Source organism: Scardinius erythrophthalmus, assembly GCF_964197995.2.
Source record: "Scardinius erythrophthalmus genome assembly, chromosome: 11".
Classification (NCBI taxonomy): Eukaryota; Metazoa; Chordata; class Actinopteri; order Cypriniformes; family Leuciscidae; genus Scardinius; species Scardinius erythrophthalmus.
The window spans coordinates 9,083,967-9,109,924 of record NC_138231.1 but is presented as its reverse complement, the minus strand read 5'-3'; the positions used below and the strand labels follow the sequence as shown (position 1 = coordinate 9,109,924).

The 25,958-nt window shown below is 34.6% G+C and overlaps 1 protein-coding gene across 2 annotated transcripts in view; it reads left to right on the top strand.

Annotated features, from left to right (window-relative positions):
• Positions 1–21,194, top strand: part of tbc1d32 (TBC1 domain family, member 32) — a 38,835-nt gene extending 17,641 nt beyond the window's left edge. For both annotated transcript variants that reach the window (XM_081379488.1, XM_081379489.1), the window contains exons 24-34: positions 1,567–1,689; positions 1,799–1,907; positions 3,082–3,175; positions 3,642–3,767; positions 4,899–4,982; positions 7,192–7,261; positions 11,772–11,887; positions 13,155–13,309; positions 14,931–15,071; positions 18,117–18,305; positions 20,571–21,194. In XM_081379488.1, the coding sequence (XP_081235614.1) occupies positions 1,567–1,689; positions 1,799–1,907; positions 3,082–3,175; positions 3,642–3,767; positions 4,899–4,982; positions 7,192–7,261; positions 11,772–11,887; positions 13,155–13,309; positions 14,931–15,071; positions 18,117–18,305; positions 20,571–20,690 (1,327 nt within the window). In that variant the 3' untranslated portion in view covers positions 20,691–21,194. The remainder of the gene's footprint in view (positions 1–1,566; positions 1,690–1,798; positions 1,908–3,081; positions 3,176–3,641; positions 3,768–4,898; positions 4,983–7,191; positions 7,262–11,771; positions 11,888–13,154; positions 13,310–14,930; positions 15,072–18,116; positions 18,306–20,570) is intronic.
• The last annotated feature ends 4,764 nt before the right edge of the window (positions 21,195–25,958 follow it).

Genomic DNA, 25,958 nt, shown 5'->3' with positions numbered 1-25,958 from the left:
TCAAATGGTTGCATGTCAAACGAGCCCCGATGATGGTCTGCTTGAGAAATCTTTCACCCTCACGCGGAATCCCTGATCGGGTGGGATTCCTATTAAAAAATTGCCTGTGAAAATTTGCGGAACAAAAGTAAATCTGACCACACCCTGAGCCTTAATGTTAAGTCATCCTAGAAGACCATGAAAACAGTCACACAATGTTTGATCAGCACACAGTGTACAAAAGCTTACCAAACAAACTCTTAACTCAATAACAGAAATTAGTCAATGTTCAGTCTTTTGAATTCTTGTGTCCTTATCTAAGATACCAACTCTTAAAGAAACTCTAAAACTATGATTTCAACTTAGAAGTTCAAATGGATGACATTCTATGGAGTAACGATTGCAATAACCAGCCAGACAGTGCAGCAAATCTGTCATTTGATAAAGTGACTCAGTAATAGATGTCTGGCTGTTGGGATGGCAGGGCTCAAGAGGTGAACAGGCACATAAAGAAACAGAATTTCCTGGGTGTGGGTATGTGGGAAATGACAAAACTTTGACTCTTGTATTTGTGGAGAGATCCACATGCTATATGACCAGTCCCACACTCTTGTGTTTACATGGAACATGGCCCGTTTGTGAAATATCAGCATGTAGTTCATACCCTCGGTCATCTGAGGTGTGTTTCGAAGTCCTTCAGCTCAAGTATTTATCTGTAGATGTTACAATATCACAGTTGTGTATAGATAAATCGCCCCCTTGTGTCAGATTTGAGACTAAGCATTAGGCCCATTTAAAAAATTAAAGACAAAGGAGGTTAACCAGCATTATTATGCATCTGATTTGTAAAGGTGTTTAATTTTCTTAGTCAAAATAAAAATCTGTTGTTTTTTTTGCAACCTTCCTATCATTCAGTAACTACATATTATATTTTATAGAATTTACAGACTTTAAAGAGCTGAGTGCTGTTAGGATTATCCGTATCCAAACATCTGACAGTTATTATGCTTTGGATAGCCCACTCGGCCTTGTGATCACAGTCACATTAGCAGAGAACAGGCTGCGTCCAAAGGCTAAGGCTGCTGACTTCACAGCCAGCATTTCTGAATGAAGGAACATCCTAAGTTAACTGATTTCAGTCTTCTAAGGCACTATAATATCTATAACGTCATGTCTAATGACCGAGAACAAATTCAACTGAGCTTCAGACATTAGTCTACTAATGAGTTATAAGTTAAAAATAATGAAAAAGAATTACATTTATGAATGAATTGACACCTACCTACAAATGCCTTGTTGTTTCTGCATTTTTAAGTTGGGGTAAGAGAAAGTATTTTAACATAAAATGTCAAAAAGACTTTAATGACTTTAATTTTAAAGTTAAAAAGACTTTAACTTGAAAATTTAATGTAATGTAGAAAAGTTGTAACGCAAACATCGAGTCAAAATTTTATGGTATGGAAGTGTGCACCGATACTGAATGCACCATCCATCCATCCATTTCTCAGCTATGTACAATTAAAGTAATGTTGCTTGTTCTTTGTTTTCCTTTTTAAACACTTCTGTATCCCATCTGCGCTCTTCCAGGCTCTTGAGCGTGCTGTGTTGTAACCTGGATTCTTTTCTTCTGCTGGAGTCTCAGTATAACCTCACCGAGTTACTGCTGCAGGGTCAGAAGGACAATGTCACAGAGCCGCCCTCAGGTGAAGGGTGAGTGACCAACTCTGACTCTATAGTTCAACAAGACTCAGATGTACAATATGAGCATACTGTTGAAACACTATACATTAAATCTTTATACTGTCCTCATCAACCTTAGGGAATTAATCATCGATGGACTGTCTGTGGAAAGAAACCATATCCTTGTTCGAATCTGCACTGTTGGTGGCCCGTCAGAGAGGAGACTTCCTCGCAGAGGCCTGGAGAAGGTGAGGGTGCAGTTGTGTACAGTTTGTCACGTTGTAGATACAGAACCTCTGAAGCAAAGTGTCACAGTTTGCAATTTGGTTGCAAGACACATTATTTATTTACACTGTAAATAAAAAGCTGTTTCATCCTGGTTATTCAGTTCGGAAAATGGATAGTGAGATTTAATCTGTTATTGAAGACCGGATGCTTTTGCACAATTTTACATCATTGTAACTGTGCCCAAGTTAATAATCTAGTTTTAGATGCCTCTACATCTCATGTTTAGAATTTAAAAAACAGAAATGGGGTCTTAAATATCAGCATTTATATATCAACATTATTTCCATGGAGGGGTTTATTGCTGCTTTGTCAGTTGTTTATTAAGAATGTGCTGTATTTCAAATGTCTCAGAAATTATTTTAGTGGTGTGAACAACAAATATTGTTCTTCTAAATAGAGCTTTGCTGATCCTTTGTTGTAATGTAAAGAGGATTTGCAAAGTCTGGTTACAAAAATAGATGCATATGTGACAGTTTGAGTGATGACTGAATATGACACATAGTTTGTGGCTCTGGTTGATGACTCAACACATCTTTAAGTGATTATCACGACTGGGAAAAAAAAAAAAAAAACCTGCAGCCTTTTGTGTTGGACAAACAAAGCCCTTATGTGTTATTCTTTATTTTTCATTTGTTTTATAATGAAACCAGACTCTTGATTTGAAACTGCAATAAATATTTATTAAAAATGTGTTTTGGCACATTTAATGGAGATGCTTAAAGTTTAGAAAATTGTGACCTCAGGAGGTCAGACAAAATATACCCTAAGTAAGCTGTCATTCAGTACTAGTGGTTAGCTTGTTTCAGACCAAAGGTTGGTTTGTAGTTATTGATAAATGTATATATTTTTTTTGATAAAATATTAAAGGGATTGTTCACCTAAAAAGGATAAATCTGTCATCATTTACTCACCCTCAAGTTGTTCCAAACCTGTATGAGTTGCTTTCTTCTGTTGAACACAAAAGAAGATATCTTGAAGAATGTTGGTAGCCAGACAGTTGTTGGACCCCATTGACTTCCATAGATACATTTTTTTTTTCTATTATGGAAGTCAATGGGGTCTGTTTGGTTACCGACATTCTTCATGACACCACAGTGTACCATAATTATGTAAAGTGTTCCATCTGTCCCTTAGGGAAGTGACCCTTACCCATGGCCAATGGTGTTTACCTACCCTCTGCCCAAATTTTACATCCTTGACGTGCCCAAGACTCTCCGCACTAAACAGGGTAAGAACAATCTTTTAAAGCTCTTGGCATTTGATGTGTTATTTCCCTAATTTATGAAAGGAATCCTCCTATTTAACAGTTACAGTTTGATTCAGTGTTTTACAGGGTTCTACTTTGTACTAGTAACTTCAAGGACACTTTCTCTCTTTATGACAGACTCATTTCTCTTATTTACTGTCACGGCGATACATCTTTATTTCAATGTGACAGCTGTTTCCAGCTCAGTAAATAGAGACCAGAGGTTCTTAACGCCTAGTAAACACTCTTCCTTTAGGAACATGCGTCAATATGTGTGTGAAGGCCTATTCAATGTCTCAGTGATGTTTCTTTAAATGTTTGCTTGGCTTGAGTCGGTATATTGTACTTTTGAAGGCCAAGTAGTTAAGCAGTTGGCAGTTACAAGTCAGAGTCACAAAGTGCGTGCCGTAACTGTCATAGACTTTGAACACTGCGTATTTCTTCTCAGAGTCAGAGATCAGTGCTTTCTTGGCCTCGTCTAAAGAAAATGAGAGAGATGCTGGTTGGATGGATGACTGCAGGAGACAGTTCTGCAAGGTCATGGCTACAAAGTCAAACACTCTGACTGGATACGGTATGAGCCACATTCAGCTCTGTCTGAAATTCACAGCAAGATGCACAGAATCTCTAATCTTTTTACAGTATTTAAAGGTGTCAGTAATGAGAAATCAAATTTGCTGGGCAAACGACATGTCTGCTCAGTCACCTTGAGGTAAAAAGGGGTGTGATGATGTAGGATAAATACTAAGAGGGTCCCAAGCATAGACGCTTTTCCTAAACACCAGAAGAACTAACAATATCCCATCCTTTTCAGTGGCAGTCCTATCCTACCACAGTCCAATCCTTTTTCACATCACATTTCAGTGCAGATTGTTTTGTGATCCTATCACAGTGTAATGCAGGCTTTGCAAAGAGGCTGTTATTGAAGGCCGGGACAGCACAAACTAAGTATATTAGGCTCGACAGCAAAGCTGCAGCTCGTGAGTCAGTGTTGTTACTCATTTCACATGCAAAGAGGGCATTTACATAGAGGTCCTAAAGGCACAACAGCAGCCTGTTTAATTTGAAGGGACAGAGAGATAGTGGAAAATCATTTTAAAAAATAAAACTAAATATGACTGTTTGGGCAAATTAAAAGTGAACCAGAGGGGAAAACACTGTGAACTTGGATGTACAAATAAAATAATGGAAAAACAAATAAAAAGATAAAAAATGTATGAAATGACCCTTTTTTGCATTATATGTTCCAAATGTTATTCATTTTGGAAGAGAAAGCTTATAAATGAATGTATTCAGGATCTCTAATTCTGCAAGACCAGTTTCTGTAAATGCTGAAAAGATTGTAAACAATGTGAAGTGTGCAATTGATTTTTAGACTTAAGTTACTGGCATTTATTTACATTCACACCTTAAAGTCTAGTATGTCTTTTTCTTTAATTTTACGGTCTGATCTCCCCTAGAAAGACAATTGATTTTTACATTAAATTTATTAATACATTAATGATAAAACTGTAAAACCCTCTTAAACCATGCTGTGTTTTTCTGGATTAAGAGTAGAATATTTCAATATATTATATTGTAGCTCAAGATATTCTTTGATTTCTCTAGCATCCACTCTTTATATGACAGAGGCTCTTTTGCATGAGATTTGAGGTTTGATTCAAAGGGAATTGCCTTGCCTCCTTTCTGTTTGCTGCTCTCGTAGTACTTGCTGATCTTTTGGAGAAGGTCGTGCTGCATCTCTCTTCTTCATCTACCGACTGCTTCTTTCCACCTGCTGAATATAAAGGTCAGTCAAAAGCACTTCAATGTTTAATAAAATGATATTATTTTTATATTCTCGCAGCCAGCTAACAGAGATACCCTTGACTTCTGACGGAATAAATTGGATAAGAAAAACACAAGAGTTTATGTGAATATACCTTTGTGTAGTATAGCCCTGCTTCTCATTACTGTACATTAAAGGGTTAGTTCACCAAAAAAAAAAAAAATTCAATTGAATCAATTGCTCACCCTCATGTCATTCCAAACCCGTAAGACTTTCTTTCATCTTCTGAACACAAATAAAGATATTTTTAAATGAAATCTGAGAGATTTCTGTCCCTTCATTGACAGTCCACGCAACTACACTTTATCTATATAAGAGATCGTAATATTAATCCATATGAATTGAGCAGTTTAGTACAAATTGTCTAAAGATGACTCAATTGCTTTATATGATGAACAGATTGAATTTAGGCTTTTATTCACACATAAACATTGTTCAGCAAATGTTGGTTCTTGCATAAACTCAAATGTGCTGTGTAACACAAGAAGGAACCTCATTGGTCCTCGCACATCAAGCAACATGAGTGTGAGTAAATTATGACAGAATTCTCATTTTAGGGTGAACTAACCCTTTAAACAACAAGTATTTTATTAGTGGGTGTGATAGTGTCACATTGCACAGCAGTATTTAAAAGACAAATTGCTTTCTGCTGGAAACTTTCGGCATCCCACCTAGTTAGCACATGATCACCATGGTAAATTTATTGTAAAAATCCTTCTGGAAGACATTGTTCAGCTTTCTATTCATGCAAACAGAATTATTTAGAAAACAGGCGAATAGTTGAGGCTCTGTGGGTTTTATCATTTATTATCAACTGTATCATTTATTAAACATAATGGTTCTCAGAAATAATATTGGACATGCTCTTTTGTTTAAATCCCAGCTGCAAGTAATATCTGCAGGCTTGATTAATGTGACGACTTCAAAGAAAGATTTGACAAAATTCACATCCCTCTAAACCTATTATTGTTTTAAGAATTATAATAAGCCATGATAATTAGAATTGTTGCTTTTCTGTTTGACTCTGTTTGAGTATAGTAAGGGTCAGGGTCAAGTATTATATTATATTATATTATATTATATTATATTATATTATATTATATTATATTATATATTATATTATATTATATTATATTATATTATATTATATTATATTATATTATATTATATTATATTATATTATATTATATTATATTACGTTATATTATATTTCTCATTTGTTATCATGTATGTTTGTTTTTACATTTTTAATCCCACAGTGTTTGAATCTAATTGATCATGATTGTAATGTTTGATTTGGAAATAAATCATTCTTTTGAAACAGTTCTTTATGATCCAGTTGAACTGATTTGTCTAAGGAAATCTAAGAAAGAGAATTCATTTAGGAATAAAACGTGTATGATATTTTGGAAGCAACATTTGCCATCTATATAAACGATTTGAAAACATACTGATGAACAGTAGTATTTAAGTAAATATGATTTTGCTTCAACAAGAAGACACAAAATGCAGCTTCTGGGCAAACTTTTGAGTGATAAATGAATTACTGAGTGAGTTCATTCAAATGTGAATTTATATGCCTGAACCAGTTGCAAATGCCCAAACTTCCCAAATATGATATATGGGAACATGCAGATGCCCGACATCGAAAGGATTGTGGTGTTATGTTACATTAGCATTTGTGTCCTCTGTATCCTCACCTCTCATTTAGCAGAGCAGTTGGAGCGAGTTGTCATGCTTCATCTCACTTAGCTGTTCATGTCATAATCGCTGAGGGAAGTATGATTTGTCATTCACCCTTCTCTCCTATTGGTTTGTTTGCCAGCCAGTCAAGACCAGTCACTTCACAAGGTGCACATCTATCTGCATTATGTCATTATTACATTCCTGACATTGTTGTTATATTAATGAGGATGGAGGAATGGTCCCATAATTATATCAGTGGGCCCATTTCCGTCTCACCAAGGGCATTCACTCAATTAAGGCGATTCTTAAGCATGATGAATGTAGATTACGCAGCTGATGCTGATTTGTGGGTAAGCCGATGCTGAGATGAAAATGTATTATTTAACAGCACATTTTTCAGTGCTCTTTTGCTACTTGCTGCTCCATTTACCAAAATGAAATGGGTGTTTGAAGAGTAATTTCTCTATTCTTTTTTTGTTTTCAGTGGTGGACCACAGTGTAAAGACTCGAAGCCTGTCTTCTGTGGAGCAGTTAGGTGTGGGGATATCCCTCAGGTAATATATATGCCATAACTAGGCTAATGGTTTATGTGAAAATAAACCAACTTTGGAATTAATTAATATACTAATGTACTAAACTCATTTTATTGTTTTTCCATAAAAACAATTCCTTAGACATCCTTAAAACAAAATTAATTTACTTAGAAACTTTATTATTAATAGTATTCAATTAAAACATAATAATTTAATTATTAGCACAATATGTAACTTTTTTGCTTTAAAAATAGCAAAAATCACTATATCTATGTTATATATTTTTTTTAGTTGTGTACTTACATTATCCCGAATGTTTCCAACAACTTTCAAATGAGGAGAAATTTGTAATTTATTTCGAAGACACGTCCCGTTTCTTTATTTCCGTTTTGTCGCCGCCAATGGCGTCATATCCGCGTTGTCCCTGGTTTCCGCTCGTGCTGCCATGGCAACCAGAGCTATGAACCAGAGCCCTCTGATAGTAACCAAACCGACTGACGTGAACAGCTGTGTAGTTCGCAATGTCTATTTGCACGCTGTTGTTGTTGTTTCGTTCAAACATTATGGACCATGGCAAGCAGACTTTGGATAAAAAGGAGAACTAAAACGAGAATCAATATCAGCGCAGTGTTTTCGAGATGCCGAGAGCTCCCATAGACAGTATATAATCGAGAGCTCCACGTCCGAGACTTCGACCGCTCCTACATGTACTTTATTAAACAGGTGAGCACATTTACATAAAACGAATCAACGTTATATAGTTCAACAATGATAAAATGTCAGAATATGATCTGTATGTTATTCTAATGTTGATCTAGCTTAGTCTCATACAGACAAACTAACACATAAATTTCAACACATTCAAATGCAGTTTAGTGTGCTAGTGTAATGTTAGATCAAGTGAAACAGCGCTGCGTTACCTCACAAGTTTAATTTGTCTAATAAACTGACCTGTGAGTAGTAATTCTGTACTCGCGTGTAGTTCGGTAGAATGAAATATTCTTTTATATCCGTGGGACTCGGGTCGCGTGTGGAGCTGATAGCTGTCTCTTAGCAATCCCGAACTGCTTCATATCACAGTCATGATAAAAACATCGATGTATTTACTCATCCATAAACATTATTAGATCGGTCGGCTTGATGTTGACGACAAGATCCATAATTCTTAGCAAATGTTGCGTCATCAAACTACGCCTTTGTTATTGTAAATAGGTTAGCGACCCCTAGCCATGAAAAATTCCATACTGTACGTTTAAGCATTTATAATTAAAGTGCTTTTCATTGCAAGGCAATCTCCTGGTGCTGGTTAGAGCTTTTCTTCTCATCTAAATGTATTCTGCTTTAAAGGGCGTGACATGGATTTTTTCCCCATTATTTTAATGTTCCTTGAGGTTCACATATAATGTTAATAAAATATATATATTTTGCTCCTGCAATTACTTTATTATCTCTGTTTATTTAACATTGTTTACTGTTATTTCACTCTTAATAGTCTATTTATAAATGCATTCTATCCACGCATTACAATCATGACCGAAAACAAAATCAACATTCAATCTTTGTCACCCTCAACCCCTCATCGAGCTCCTTGGACAGCGTAATGATCAGGCCATGAGAGCAAAGAGATAAAAATGCCTATGTGATGTCACAGATCGTGCAATATCAATATGCTCCTTTTTTGGAGCTTGATTAAATAAATGCTTTGTTTATAACGAAGAGAACATTTTAAGCTATGAAACATGCAGGATACTTTAATGGTACACAGACCCCTTATATGTCAAAAGATAAAGGACCCCTATAAAAATGTTTAGATAGTTAAACTGCAAACCAGGACAAAAATACTGATTAACCCTCAGGGGTCTGAGATCACGCCGGCGTGATCTGCTCGATTTTTTTCCTTATGAGTTGATTGAGACCCGAAATTCTCTTTTGACTTTGATTTTACAAAACAAGTTTCATACATCAATCGATTCTGTTAAATGTGTATTATTTTTGTGTATACTCACAATAAAAACAAAGTGTTGTGCTTTTTGCCAAATAAAGAAAAATAAACACGAAGCGAGTTCTGCCTTCTCTCTGTCCGTGTAGTCCATTCTGAAACGCGTCCGAAAATGAACTGTAGCTTAGCGAATACTCAGTCAAACAGGCATTCAGACACACAGGCATGAAGCTTGAATTCTCTACTTTTTAATGAAGTAATTTATATAAAAAACAAATATTCTCATCTTGTGAAATCTGTATTAAAAGAGAGCGATTCCAGTCGACCTCATTAGAGCTAATTCAAATGTAATGTGACTCCGCCCACAGAGAGCGCGTGCTATTCAAACGCAAATGGCTGAGGTAATCCGCGCAATCCTGTGAACGCCCCTATCATCAGCACAAGAAAACCAAAACACCAGTTTATTCAGAACATTACTTGTTTACAACGCAGCGCTGTGAGGAATAATGACGAATACGAGGAATACGAGCTGAGGAATACTAGTAAGTTTTTCCTTCTCAGGTTTCTGTTTATGATTGAATGAACGGCATAGATGCGCTGTTTACCACAGCTGGCAAAAAACAATATTACGTGACAGTTGACTTTCAAACATTCACAGATACCTCAAAACAGAAAGTACAAATCCTTTCTTTAAAACGAATTTCGTTTTGTATCAATTGTATCTTAATTTTAATATTTTTTTCATTAACAAATTTCCTGGATTTAAAGTAAATATAGGCTAGCAATCACAACATAAGGTGCTTGAACTGGAGATCATCAACCAGACCATAGCCTACTCGCCTCACATGTCTAAAAAATGTGAAATATATTTACATTTACAGCTGGTTCTAAACAAAACCATCCAAAACAAAAAAACTATGTAGCCTAATAAATGTGCGTTTCTCCGGTGCGTTCACTAGCCTACTGCGAAGATCGCGAGTCAATAGCCTATCGTATTTTTTTTATATTTTTATTTATTTATTGCACAAGTCATACATAAATTCATTCATTCATTCATTCATTATTACATGTGAACGAATAAAAGAATAGAAAAAAAGGAACATGGAGAAGAAAATCTTATGATACCTGTCGCTTATTTGTGCACATCAGAAAAATAAATAAAAAACAGCTACTTTATAAATGGATCAACCCCAATCCTCACCCCAAACACCAAATATTTTCAGTAATACCTATCTTTACACTTAATTATCATCATTTTAAGCGTGTGTAAGCGTATTTCATGAAAACAACGTTACAGTCAGGTGAAATATGAAAGACAACATTTTGTTTAGTAGATTTGGGTACAGTTTTTACTGTAGAATATACTGCCTCGTCAAATAAGCTTTTGTTTAGCAATTTCTATATATAAAATAGCCTACTATTTTTGTCAAAAATAAAGTCATCAACTAAGATGTTAGCTGTTCCAATGTTGGCTATATTCAAAGTAATGAATACATAGATAAAATGTAGGCCTATAATCTTTTTTTACAAAGAAAGAGTACACTTGAAATATTGTTGAAATTGTAATTATTGTTGTAATTGTAACCTTTTTAATAAAATAGCAAAACATATTTACAAGATAGATGTAAGCAAAATCTTAAATGGTCCTTGCATTGTGGCTCAGTCAGTTGTCACACCTGAGTGAATGGCTCATCATTATGCAGAGTGGGTGGTAATTCAGGTGAAAACCACTCCTCGTTCACGCCCCCCTCGCATATTGGCTTTCCAAGCAAAACCTGTTTTACATCAATTTAAATCAATGTATGGTTTTATGTGAACGATAAAGCAAGACTATTTTCACATAATTTAGAAGAAAAAACTATAGGCGATGATATCCTTTAGTCAAAAGTCTTATTGCCACATATTTAGTATGTGTTTTGTGGCCTTATTTCTGCAACTTTCATTTTTATTTTTTCCAATAACCACGCATAAACATTATTCTCTTAAAAATTCAAACATATACATGCATGTTGATCAGATATTTTGGTAGCCCTGTTTGTGCTATATAGAGTGAATTTACACCTTTGCCATTAACATGTTTATAAATAACTGAAAAAAGCACAAATGTCAGAGCATGTCAGAACACCTCTAGGGCCCAGAAAACACCTCAGACTCCAGAGGGTTAAGAAATTGTTGCAGTGTTTTTATACAGATTCATTCTTTCTGCGATATGTCAGCACACTAAGTAACTATAATATGAACCCATTTAGATATTTTGTCTTAAGGCAATCCACATTGACTGTAATCAGCCAATGCATTCTAGTGCTCAGCACTTTGGGATAATTGTAACTCTCTGTTAACCTTGATTTGGTGCTGTGTTTCCCAGGGAGAGACTGTACATGCATGATAAAACCGAATTTAATTCAGTAGTGATATTTGTTCTTATTAGTCAAGAAATATTGCCTTGAGAAAGTTCTAATTATGTAAATGTACACAAGTTGGTGTTTTGGGAAGAACATTTTTAACAATGTCTTTTCAACTTTGTTTAGCAAGGCCTTGAATGGGGTATTAAATGAGGCTGCCGTGTAAAACAGTGTGTGTTTGTGTGTATAGGTATGGCAAGTTCCTGAAGCTATTGAGAGAAGATTCAGAACAGGATCTGTGTCTTTTGCTAAAGCACTGTCAGGAGTTTCTCTCGCAGCAACGAGTCAAGGTCACCTCTGAGCTCTGTATCCTTCTCATTACAGATTATTCCTGATATCAATCAAATGACGCAACTTATTGCAAGAATTCTGATATTTTACATTTGTTTTCACAATATTGTAATTTCTGTAGAACATATATATATATATATATATATTTATGTTAATGTGGATGAATCACAATTAAAAGTTTAGTATCAGATCAATTTAGTATGTTTTTAGTATACATCTACCAATGCCCATTGATTAGACACATTTTCTGTTTTCAAATATTTTGAGTGACTTTAGCCCCAAAATATTGGATACACAAGCCATACTTTAAAAAATATGAATGTCAGTGCATTATATAATAAAATATCAAACCAAATGGCCAAATTTGAAAGAAATCTAGCTAAAGTACACTTTTGAAGAGTTTTTGTAGGGTTTAAAATAATGAAACGACCGTTCAAAGGCTTTGTGTTTAAGATATTTACAAAATGTGTTATGTCTCTTATGTTCACCAAGATTGCATTTATCTTATCAAAAAAGTAAATATTATTACAATATAAAATAACTGTTTTGTATTGTAATATAATTAAAAATATTGCTTATTCCTGTGATGGCAAAGTTGAATTTTTAGCAGCCATTACTCCAGTCTTCAGTGTCACATGATCCTTCAGAAATCATTCTAATATGCTGATTTGCTTCTCAGGAAATATTTCTTATTATTATCAATGTTGAAAACAGTTGTGCTGCTTAATATTTTTGTAGAAACTGTTATATATATTCAGGATTCTTTGGTGAATAGAAAGTTAAAATAACATAATTTAATGGAAATATACACCTTTACTGTCACCTTTGATCAATTTAATGCATCTTTGGTGAAAAAAAAGTATTAATTTCTTTTAAAAAGTCATTCTGAACCCAGACTTTTGAACGTTAGTATTTATTGTTTAAAAAAAAAAAAAAGATAAATTAGCATTTTGACACTTTCTGGTTGTCAAGCATTAATGCAACATGTTCGCCCTCTGCTTGGCTAACTGTGAACTTCACTTAATAAAAATCAGTTGGTTATAAGTCATTGCAAAACAGCTCAGAACTTCTAAGAAAAGCTCTAGTATCTTTTGTTTGCAGATGTTTCTTGGTTTGTATCTAATGATGTTTGCATTTCTTCAACAAGTGTTACTTATGTGTTCAAATAGTTTTTGGGGCTACTATATCACTTTTTAGCCATCAGGTCCTGCTCTCTAGATATTGGCATTAGCAACAACATGTAGGCTAGAATGTATTGAAGATTCCTTGACCCAGTTGTCAGCCTATTTTCAGGGGGGTTATCCTGGTCACGACTGGTTTGCCTCCACAGTTTTTCTGCTCATGCATGGCGACGTGGGCCGTTCTCTGAGTCTGCTCTTGCGTTTCTCCCGTCTGCTGCCGTCTGCCTTCCTGTGGCCCCCGAGACTGCACAGCTCTGTGAGTTACAGCTCATCACATTTATCGTTTCTCTTTCTTCTCATTCATGTCAACCTTCAGTATGTGTTGCTTGAGTAGCTGTTATCATGACTGGAGCAACAAAATACACACACAACGCATTAAAGGACTAGTTCTCCCCCCCAAAATTCAAATGTTTCAATCAATACTTTTATTCAGCAAGGATAGATTCAGTTGATTAAAAAATGAAAGGAAACACTTTTACATTGTTACAAAAGTTTTCTATTTTAAATAAATGCTGTTCTTACGAACGATTTATTCATCAAAGAAACCTGAAAAAATATCATGGTTTCCACAAAAATATTTAGCAGCACAACTGTTTTCATCATGGATAATAATAATAAGAAATGTTTCTTAAGCACCAAATCAGCATATTAGAATGATTTCTGAAGAATCATGTGATGCTGAAGACTGGAGTAATAATGTTGAAAATTCAGCTTTTCCCTCACAGGAATAAATTATATTTTGAAATATATTAAAACAGAAAACAGTTATTTTAAATTGTATTAATGTTTCACAAATGACCGTTTTTACTGTATTTTTGATCAAATAAATAGGAGACTTCTCTCAAAAACATTTTTCTTTTAATCTTACAGACCCCAAACTTTTGAACAGTAGGGTAAATGTTGACAGAACAATAAAGTGAACTATTCCTTTAAATGTCTCAAACAGCCCATGGTGCAATTTTGTAAACTAATAACATCTGCATCCCTCTCATGTTTAGTAATGTTCTGAATTGATATGCATATTCTTGTGTAGCTCCCATATTCATGTGCTGTAAACAAATCTGAGCATTTTGACCTGCATTATCATTCTAATCTCCATTTGCATAGGAAAAGTTAATACTGGGAGGAAATGCTGGATATCATGATATTACTGGGGCATAGTCATTACTGTGGTCCCCATAAAATGTGGATGGAGCAATCTCGCTCTCTTTCTCGGAACAGCAGATAGTAAACAGAGCTCAGTTAATAGAGTTTCAGCTGTAGAGATATGTGCGGGATATGATAATGCTCCATACACACGAGTTCGTCTGATTACAATTCCATATTTCTGTGCTGTCAGAGTGGCCGTGCATGTAAATCATTCAGAGACAATGATGAGAATCAGAAAAAGAGAAGATGCAGTCGTCACATTCGTCACAGATGCCTCAAAACAGGAAGACACAAGCAGCTTATAAAATCTGGTCCATGTCATTAGCACCTGTGGCATTTTGCTGTTTTCTGTGGTGGCCAGTACCCTTGGAGGAAGAGTTTATAAAAAATTACTTTACTCACCTTCATGCCATTCCAAAAAAAAAAATAAAAAATACAATTTTCTTTCAGCTGAAGAGCACAAAAGGGGATCTTTACTTCAAAAATGAAAAAATAGCATCATAAAAGGGACACTGTGTGTTATATATAAGTCTTCAGAAATCAATGATAGCTTTGTGTGGAGAAAAGACTATAATCAAGTAATTATTTACTGTAAGTAACTTTGCAGAGTTCTCAAATCTCATTTGCACTTCATGATCAGTTACGACACCAATGCAGCTTAGCATAATTTACACCACACCTTGTGCACTGCATCTTCACAGTTTCTTCACATTTTTCCCGTGTTTTAGGTGCATCTCCCTATAGAAATCGCTCAATCGGGAATACATCCGATCTACTCCTGCACCGCTCATTACGTTGAGATGTTGCTCAAGGCCGAGGTTCCTCTGGTTTATTCTGCCTTCAGGATGTCTGGCTTCACTCCCTCTCAGGTGCTGTATTTTAAGTATTTTATTAGGAATTGTTATTTTCCATTTTTAATAAATCTCCTCTGTTGGTAAAACTTTGCAAGTATGCCTTCTGGTGTTTTCAGTGTCTCAGAGCAGCAACCATCTTCCCAAATTTTCCAAACTTCCCAAACTTTTAATGTGGATTGGTTATAAATCTGTTGTCAACAGCAAAGAAGCAATAAGGTCTCCTCTGTGGTTTCACCAAAATTAGAGTTTTGTGTTTTTTTGAAAATGTTTGAAAGAAATAAGAATTAAGAAATTAAGCCATGAATATTAGTATTGTTATTTTAATGTTAATCACTAAATTTAAATGTATTATTATTATTATAACTGTTGTTAAATATGCAATTGTTTTACTGTACAATATAGTTATTACTATAGTAATATATTTCTTTAGTGGTTTTAGTTTTTATAATTTATTACAATAGAAAATATTCTATTAATTATAGTACAAACATTTTATTAAATATCAATAATAATAATAATTATTTTGTCTATGAAACATGAATAATTTTGTAAAAACCTTTCCATACAACAAAAGCATATAATCAGTAAAGCCAAATATGACACTGAGTTATCTGAATTTACTTATGGGGCATAATAATAATAATAATAATAATAATAATAAGATGGTGTGGATGTCATGTATTTAAGCTCATCGCATGTTACTTTGTCACGAATCACTTATGATGTGAATTGTGATCGCTGGGTGAATTTGTGTGACTTTGCCAGGCTAGAAATATAAAGATGCAAGGACATTCTGTTATGACCTGAATGACTGACAATCTTCATAGACAAACGCACTGATTATTCAGCGCTACACCTTCTCTGGGGTTTATATGCATGATCTCAAAGCTCTGCCTCAAGTCTTTTGTCAGATGAAGTCAGATATAACCTTTTCTAGCAGTCAAGGACAAGCAAATTATAGAGTAACTGTGTTTTCTGCATTTAGATTTTTTTCATATTCTTTATCATTTGCTCACTCTCAATAGGAATTAATTCCTATGCCCTGACTAAAAAAGATGTATTTATCTGTGCGTCCAGAAAATTTCTACTGTTATTAGAATGGAAGATGTTTTTTTGGTAGCTATATTTTCTGAAAATTTTTCAAAGCTGTTTTGGAAAAATAGCATTTTCAAATTATTAAATAAGCATAAGCATAAATAAGCAATAAGCTTAAAATCTTTCTAAACAACATTTTTTTAAGGACACAGGAAAATAAAAAGTCTTCCAGTATAACAGGAGGCAATTTACACAACATTTTTGTTTGTACTTCAGTGTGAAGGGAAAGCAGAATCAAGGTTTCAGTATTCCAGGGCATCAGTAAAATAATTGTTTACCTTATTGTTTTTACATTACAGATCAAACTGTTACATTAAACAACAGAGGGCAATTGCTGTAATTGTCATCTTCTGGTACATTGTTGAGTCTGTGAGTTAGAAGCAGGGTGTTAAGATTTTTAGTATAGTGCTAAGTAGGGATGTTAACGATTAATCGTCGATTAAGTAGGTTCATGCGTGTGACATGTAAAGCAGACACTAGGAAAAATGAATGTTATGTTTGGGACCATTTTACAGTTGTTATATCGTGTTTATTTTGTGTAGGCCTATCTATTCATTCAGCACTTCAGCGCACGCAGCTCAAACAGCAATGCACGACTAATAATAACTATGATTGGGACTGTCACATTACATAACATTTATGAGAACACTATTTTATCATATACACACACGCATTCAATTCATACAGATTCTGTGACATGAATTTTATTTATACCACACTGAAGTATTGATTCGCTAAATGCTGCAGTAAATGATTGATGGTCATCAGTGTGTTGAGTGTTACACAGCTGAGTAATAAAAAGAAAATACCCAAAGTTGTGAAACTAGTAACTAGTTTTGAATTGACAGAAACTGAAGGAAAGAAGACTTTCTGTTTTAAATTGAGTGTCACCTCCATCATAGAGGGCATCCGTGTCTGTGCACTCGGAGAGAGTGTTTCGAATTCTTGACAAAGCAGGAAGAGTGTCTGAAAGAGAGACACAGATGCTGTATAAATTGCCTGCTGGAGTGGTCTGAATGTATGCATGCATACACGCTTGGTAAGACTGGAACACCTTTTTATGATACCGTAGAATAATTGAACAGCTTCTGAGGAGGATTATATGACCTGAACGCAGTTCACCACCACAGAAACAAACCAGAAATACGTCAAGCTTGTCGATGAAAGGGATTTTTGCATGTGATTCATATGATGTGACTTGATTTATTTCTGTGTATGAGTTCAAGGGGCATTCTTTCAATGTTATTCATACACTACAAGTAAAATTAAAAATCACGTTCTTTTGAAAAAATAAATAAATATTTCCAGTGAACATACCAAACAGTTGTGTTAGATTTAAACTTAAGATCAAAAACGTAGTGTTGGGTTGGTAAGATTTTGTAATGTTTTTGAAAAGTCTCAAGACTGCATTTATTTGATAAAAAATACAATAAAAACTATAATATTGTGCAATATTATTAAAAATTGTTAAAATAATGTTGAAATTCAATTTTAACAGATTAGTATTTTTGTGGAAATTGTGATATTTTAAGCATTCTTTGATAAATAGACAGAAAATTAACAGCATTTATTTAAAATAGAAATCATTATTCATTATAAGGGTCTTTATTGTATTAAATATTTTACTTACCCTAAACTCTTGAACATTAACGTATTCTCAAAACAAGCTGTTTTGATTCTCAAATAAATGTTGACGTTTCTTTACTGGAAAATGACAAAAATACTAATTAAAGAAAATTACTATGTTGTGTGTGATGATTTGTTTCATAGATAATTATGATTCTAATGGGAAATGTACAGTTGACTGCATTATGTTAAAATTCGATACTCAGAAGTTTTTGATCTCTCATTTATTTGTCCAGCATTTCATTTTGATTGATTTATAAAATGTATGGTGCAAACGTTGCATTTTCTCTCTCTCTCTCCTTCCCGCGCTTTCTGTTCCTCCCTCCACCTGCCGTGTAGATCTGTATTCAGTGGCTTGGCCAGTGTTTCTGGAACTATCTAGATTGGCCTGAGATCTGTCACTATGTGGTCACCTGCGTCATCATGGGACCAGATTACCAGGTGTACATGTGTGTTTCTGCCCTCCGTCACCTGCAGCAAGAGATCCTGCAGCACACGCAGACGCAGGACCTGCAGGTCTTTCTGAAGGTGCAGTATAACTTTTGTAAATGAAAACGATGCTATCATTTACTCACCTTCGTGCCATTCCAATGTATGAGTTTTTTTCTTCTGTGGAAGCTGTTTAGCTGAATGTTCACGTTCTTTTCCGTACAATGAAAGTGAATGGATCTGGGGCTGTCTAGCTCCAAAAAGGACCAAACAGCACCATATAAACATTATTGAAGTGTTCCTCAGAGGAAAGAAGTTCTGGAATAATAACAGAATTTACATTTTTGGCTGAACTAGTCCTTTAAAGTAAGAGGCGGTGTTGTTTTAAGGGACCATGGAGTGTGCAAGCGTGACTGCAGTAAATCAGATTAAGCAAACTCTTGTCCTTGGTTCACCCTTAAAAGTTCAAAACTTTTGAGTGTTTGTGTGTGCGTCAGTGTTCACGGTGTACCCTGTACAATAGAGAAACCATTTCAGACTATTCATGAATGGTTTCTGAGGATTTGTACATATCCAAGATTGCAAAACTTATCTGTATTTCATCTAAATTAAAGATCGGGAATGGAAATTACTCGTAACAATCCCTCCCGATGTCACTCTGAAGCCAGAGTAAATGTACAATGAATCCATTTTGGATGATTCAACAAAGGGGAAATGAAACTCAACTAAAGTCATTCTTTGTTTGCAGGATTTCAAAAGCAATTGTCTGTCACTATCCAATCGTTCCAACACTTTGAAAACCATGACACAGTCTAGCTAGTGAGTTCAAAGCATCCTGCAAAACCATTTTAGGCTTTTTTCATTTTTATCAGCAACAATAGATGGTGGAAGAGTTTTAATGTCTTAGATAATGGGTACTTGTAATTAAAATGTCTTTTTTATTGTTTCATTTTGAACACACCAGCGTGCATCCACTTTCTGGTTTTGAATGGCTTTGTAGGCAGGAGACTTTTTTCAGCTTTAGGGAAACATCTGGACTTTTCACAATAGTCCCTAATGGCTCTGTGATTTTATGTTATAGAATTGTTGCTACTCCACAGCTATCATCAGTGCTGTGAAGAAATTCAAGCAACCTTCCTCACAATAAAACCCAAACAGGAAAAAATGTAAATTCTGTCGTTATTTACTCACCCTCATGTTGTTTCAAACCTATATCACTTCTTTCTTCTATACATTACAAAATAAGGTATTTTGAAGAATCTCCAAGTTGCTTTTTGACATATAGCAAACTATTTTAATATTCCAAATTCATCACACCATGTTTGAATTCATTGATACTAAACACTACTGGTTCTGACTTGTGACCGATTGTGACAGCTTACTGCTTGATGGTGAATACGTTTCATTTTGGGGTGAACTATTCCTTCAAGTTCGCAAAGACTGTAGTTAAATGAGGTCTCATCTTACAATACGTAATTTAATAGTACGTAAAAAAAAAATAGTGGAAACCTACTTTTTTTCCATCAGAGCAGCGTATGCAATTTCACAATCTTTGTCTATACTTCTCAGTTATTATAAGACTCTATTCGGTTTTATTGAAATATGCTCCATATTTATATTTATGACATATCTAGCTTTTATCAGCAGTGGATAAAATTGGTTATAGTTTGTTTTATAATGGACTATTTCAGTCATTTTTTTTTTTTTATTTTTTTTAAGCATTGTGAGTTTATCTATTTTGTTTGTCATTGCCAAACCGTCTGTTGTCATTGCGAAGCCGTCTGCAGTTATATCACAAAACTGCTTGCACTGCAGGCATGTTTTATTTAATGCAGCAAACTCATAAAGGTTTATTATCCCTTCTCTCATTTTCATCTCTTCACCATGAACTGAAGTGTCCTTTTGTAACTTCAGGCATAGCTTTTGGTCTTGCATCCGCTGACTCATCGTAAACAAAATGTAATTAATTTGGCTTTGTCTAAACGATATTATTTATCCCAAGCTAAATGTCAGAGTGTATTAGGCGGTGCATTGTTTATTTAGTACACTGACGTGTAGCCATTCCTCACATAGTGCCAGTATATGACCTCTTGTTTCATTAATAAAGACCTTTTGTTACTGTTGGCAGTGAGATTTGTCACAATATTTATTATGTGTAAAAGTTTGCATGCTTTCATGCAGCAGAATACAATTGTCAGAGTAATTTTAACCACTCTGTGTCGCACATAATCAGGATCTGCTCAGACTGGAATAAGAATATCAAAATCTTGAACGTAATCATTTCTAAAGCTGTTTTAAGCCTGATCTACCTCTTTTCCACAAACCGGCTCTCTCTTCAAATCTGTGCTTCTTTTGTGCTTGCAGGAGGAACCAATCCACAGCTTCAGGATGAGTAATTACCTGGAGTACATGGAGGGGCTGGAGCGCAACTACAGATCCATGGTGCTCTCGGACATGAGGAGCATCTTACCGAGGAGCAGCTAGAAGGAAATCTGAGGATCAGCAGGGACTGAAAGTGCTTGTGGTACAGAATTAGACTGAAAGTGTTTCATGGAATTTAGGCTGTTTTTGTAACGCAACATGCTCGACGTGCAACGAGGCCGGCGTTTTGACGGACACCATGTGAATATTTCCCTTTTGCTTTCATTCTCTTTGATTTTTGGATTCTTATACTGAAGTATTCTCACTCAGGGGATCATAAATATAAGAAAACAAACTCTTCAAAGGCTAGTTAATAAGTAACTGTAGTAAATAAGTAACTGTAACTGCATTGACTGGTGATTTTTTTTGTAAAATGATGCTAAACTATATATTTCACTATTGTGTATGTGAGCGTGCGCGCGTGTGTGTGTGTGTGTGTGTGTGTGTGTGTGTGTGTGTGTGTGTGTGTGTGTGTGTATATATATATAGTACCAGTCAAAAGTTTGGATACATTGCTATTTTTAATGTTTTTGAAAGAAGTCTCATCAAGCCTGCATTTATTTAATCAAAAATACAGAAAAAAAAACAGTTATATTGATAAATATTATTAACATTTTAGTTAATGGTTTTCTATTTGAATATCATTTAAAATATCATTTATGTGATGCAAAGCTGAATTTTCATCAGCCATTACTCCAGTCTTCAGTGTCACATGATCCTTCAAAAATCATTCTAATATGCTAGTTATTATCAATGTTGGAAACAGTTGTGCTGCTTAATATTTCTTTGGAACCTGTGATGCTTTTTTCAGGATTCATTGATGAATAAAATGTTAAAAAGAACAGCATTTATTCCAAATATAAGTCTTTACTATCACTTTTTATCAATTTAACACATCCTTGCTGAATAAAAGTATTATTTTCTTTCAAAAAAAAGAAAAAAAAATACTGACACAAACTTTTGAACTGTAGTGTATATTGTTAGAAAATGTAATTATTTAGAATAAAATGCTGTTTAAAAAAAGGGGGGGGGGGGTCATCAAAGAATCCTGAAAACCGTATCAGGTTATATAAAAAATATATATTAAGCAGCACAACTGTTTCCAACATTGATAATAAATCAGCATATTAGAATGATTTCTGAAGGATCATGTGACACTTGAAGACTGGAGTAATGGCTGATGAAAATTCAGCATTTCATCACAGAAATTAATTATATTTTAAATTCTATTCAAATAGAAAACCATTATTTTAAATTGAATCCACTTGATTTGGGAATGTTGTGGGGACACAAAAGATTTCCCAATGCAGATTTGACAACAGGTTCATATTGGAATCCGCGTTGACCAACAGAAAGCTGCTTGGTTTGAAAGCGAATTCTGTACAAGTTGTCCTTTATATGTTGCTATTGACAAGAGACGATGAACCGGATTTGCTTGCGACATTTCATTTCAATTTCGTACCTTCATGGTTGCTGACCCCAGATACTAGTCACTCAGCCTGTTACATGACATCAGTAAATATGAAAAAATCATTATTTTTAATGGAAAATCAAACATGAAGTGAAGTAAATATGATCTATGTCAACAGTTGAGTACAGGATGAATCGCAGGCCATTCTTGTTGTGTACACTGTAAAAATAAAAGGTGCCTGGAGGAACCTTTTGGGGTTCTTCACTTTGCCACACCGGCGGAACCGTCTGTAGATCCTCTAGGCACCCTTTAAAAAGGTCCGGTTCTCTGAGGAACCACACAGGTTTCCTGAGGAACTCTAATATTAGGCACTTTGTGGAACCACTGTGGGTGCCTCCAGGAACCAAATTTCATTTTTTTTTAAATATTTAATTTCATGTTGTTACTATGGTTACCTTTGACTTCTATTATAATAAACAAATTGAACCAAATACAAAATAAGAATTGTTTATTACATATTTGATATTCATTTTTATACATACACTTCCATGCACATGGGGAAAAAAGCTAACTACAAATTAATATCAATGACTACACAAAAAAATAGTATAATACATAAGCAACATGAATAATCAACCATGTATATACAATAGATAAACAAGAAAAGACATCTCAACAAAATGCATGGAAACACTTATGTTCCACTAAATAAATCAATGTAAAAAAAATTACATTTGAACTAATTAAAAATGTCCATCATACTTAACTTTAAAACATTTGTGTTTCAGTCCGATGGTTAGTCTGACATCACTGTTTCCAAGTCCAAAAGCTGATCAGATGCCAAAAACAAACAACAGTGCTAATATACACTCATTGTGCTGTAACCTTTATCTCTATTATATACCGAAATCTCTGATGGTTAGTTATTCAACTATTTTGAATCATAAAATGTTTAAGTCTGGGATGCCGTTAGACTGGAGACTGTAATGTACACTATGGCTTTTGAAAAGCTTAAATGTGAGACTTGAATCAACAGTGTTCATAAATGGTTGTTGAGTATTCTCATGAAACAAGATAGAGGAAGTAGAAGTAGAGGCTTCGACCCGAAACAGAGTTAAGGTACAGTAAAATGATCTGTTGTTCTGTGAATGTTCACTGGTGAATTCAGTCATTTCAATATGAATTCACACGATCAGCAATTTCGTTTGTGGTCAGAAATGTCACTATGGGACCAAGTTGGTGTGAGGTACTTAATGAGTTAGAAAAGTGAAAAGGTACAGCATCGTTTTCCGTTTGTTTTTCCTCTTTTCTGGTGGATGGTCCAGGCACTTCAATGATTTTCAGGTCTACAGAAGGATTTTTATTCTTGATCAAACTTGTATTTCAGCTTACCGAGACCCCTGCAAAGTACAAAATTTACTGTTAGTAATGTTATTAAAGTGATAGTTGTGAAATTTAAATAATTTCCTCAGCCTTGTGACGTTCCAAACCTGTTTGACTTTCTGTCTGTGGAACCCAAAAGCAGATCTCAGGCATAATGCAACCCCAGTCACCGATCGCTGACACTGCATGAAACACAAGCAGAAAACAATTGTGTAAATCATTCATGAAACCATTCTTATGCACACTTGTCTAGTTCAATTCAATGCAACAATTTATGTAAAAATGGTTAAGCTCCAAAAATGTCCCAGAAAAGATCCTAAAAATAATCAATGAGTTCACAACTCATGTGTTATGGGTTGTGTTGCAAGTCTTCTGAAGCCTAATTGCTTTTTCCTATTTATTTATTTTTTTGTCGAAAAAGACTAAACTTGAAGTTATAATTCAGAGTTAAAATGTCTATAGCATTTTTTGTGAATCAAACCTGTGATATTATTTTTCTGAGTAACATGAATGAGATTTGAGATCATGAGAAAAGATTTTCAGAGAGTAACTGATTAAAAAACACAAGTACACAGTCAAACAATACAACTTCACACAGCTAAAGTTCATAGTAATAAAGTACTTGCATGTGGTGCAGGTAACTTACTGTAATTCAATGTTGCCACTGAAATGTGAAATGTTCAGATGAAGACACAGTTGTACAAAATATGTTGAATTGAATAACTAAATCAATCTAAGACAATAAGTCAATCATTTCCATTTGTTCATTAGATCAACGTAGTTAGCATCGCGGCTAAAACCTTCATACCAGATACTGTGTGTGCAATAAACGAGTGGTAAACACTATAAAAACGTAGTAATGTATAATAAATTTAGTTTATATATGTGTGTGTTTAAATATATAGTGAGTAGACTCTGTATTTATATTTATTTGGCGAGTTTACAAACCTTGTAATGGAGAGCCGAATAAACGGCGGAAGCTTTGATGAGAGGAGCCGTTACTTAGTTTCCTGATGACGATCAGCTGAGCTTTGTTGCGCGCGAGCAGCGCGAGCATCACTGAAGCGAAGACAGCAGACTGGGAATAGCAGCAGTTTCGTGACAGAATAATACTTTTCTCCTCCTGCTTCTTCTTCTTCATAATATTATTATTATTTAGTGTTGTTGTTTAAGGTTTAAATGACTTTATAAAATAGGCCTATACTAAATATATGTAAGCTACCCAAGTGAAAAAGACTATAGTTACTGTTAAATGTATTAAAAATGCATTAAAGTATATTTGTATTGTAGGTCTACTAAAAACACACTCAAGTACATTTTTAATACATTTAATAGTACATCTTTTTCACCTGGGTATGTATACTGAATCAAACTTGCCTATAATAATAATAATAATAATAATAATAATAAAAATGCATTAAAGTAGGCTATATTTGTATTGTAGGTCTACTAAAAACACACTCAAGTACATTTTTAATACATTTAATAGTACGTCTTTTTCACCTGGGTATGTATACTGAATCAAACTTAAGTAGCCTATAATAATAATAATAATAGGATAATAATAATAATAATAGAATAATAATCTAATTCGGGCCTCACTGAACCATTGGGTTCCTCCAGATGCTGGCTTTAACATAAGAGATCTTCCAGGAACCACTTAAATGTTAAAAGATCTTCCAATAACCCTTTTATCGCATTTAAGTTCCTCTATTTTCCCCCAAAGCACTTCGAGTTCTCATGGTAATGAAAAGGTGACTCCAGAACCTCTGAAGTAAATACAAAGTGCTTAAAGGATCCCATAAGTTCCAGCAAGAACCTCAAAGATTGTCAATGCTCCTCCAGTAACCCTACTATAGGAAAAAGAGCTTTGAGGCACCAAAATTACATTTTGAAGTTCCTTGAGTATCCAACAGGATACTTGAGGCTCCTTTAGTTTTTACAGTGTAGTGTGTGTTTTTTTTCTAAAGGCATACATTAACATCTGTAGTCTGTTATTCCCATCCTAAGGAAGCTGTATAGAGAGGCAGTATCATGTTGGCAGGCCATCATTAGCACATAGATGCAATCTCTCACCCTCGCCATCTGTAACTCACACTGTGAATAATGAATTAGATCATTAGAGAGAGGTGTCTTTCTCTTTCACAACAACTGCTAAATATTGCATACGGTTTACTCAGTAGAAGGCAGAAGCAGTTATAATTTTAAGCTGTAAAAAGTTCCCTCAGAGTGCAATCTTTTACACCTATATAACTTCTATGTATATGCTCAGATACAACCACTGCATTAAAATCACTTGTGCGTCATCAGTTGATTTTATCTTTGTGTAATCATAACAAGCTGTACACATTAATCAGGTTAATGATTTGACGGCTGATTGTTTGCCAACAGTCATCTGGAAATCTGGAGTGTCTTGCTTGATATGGCTTGTTATAAATTGACAATACAAGCCTTTGTGACGTGGATGTTGATGATGTATCTACAGACCAAAATGGTAGGATAATTAGAAAAGACTAATTATGGGTAATTAAACTGAT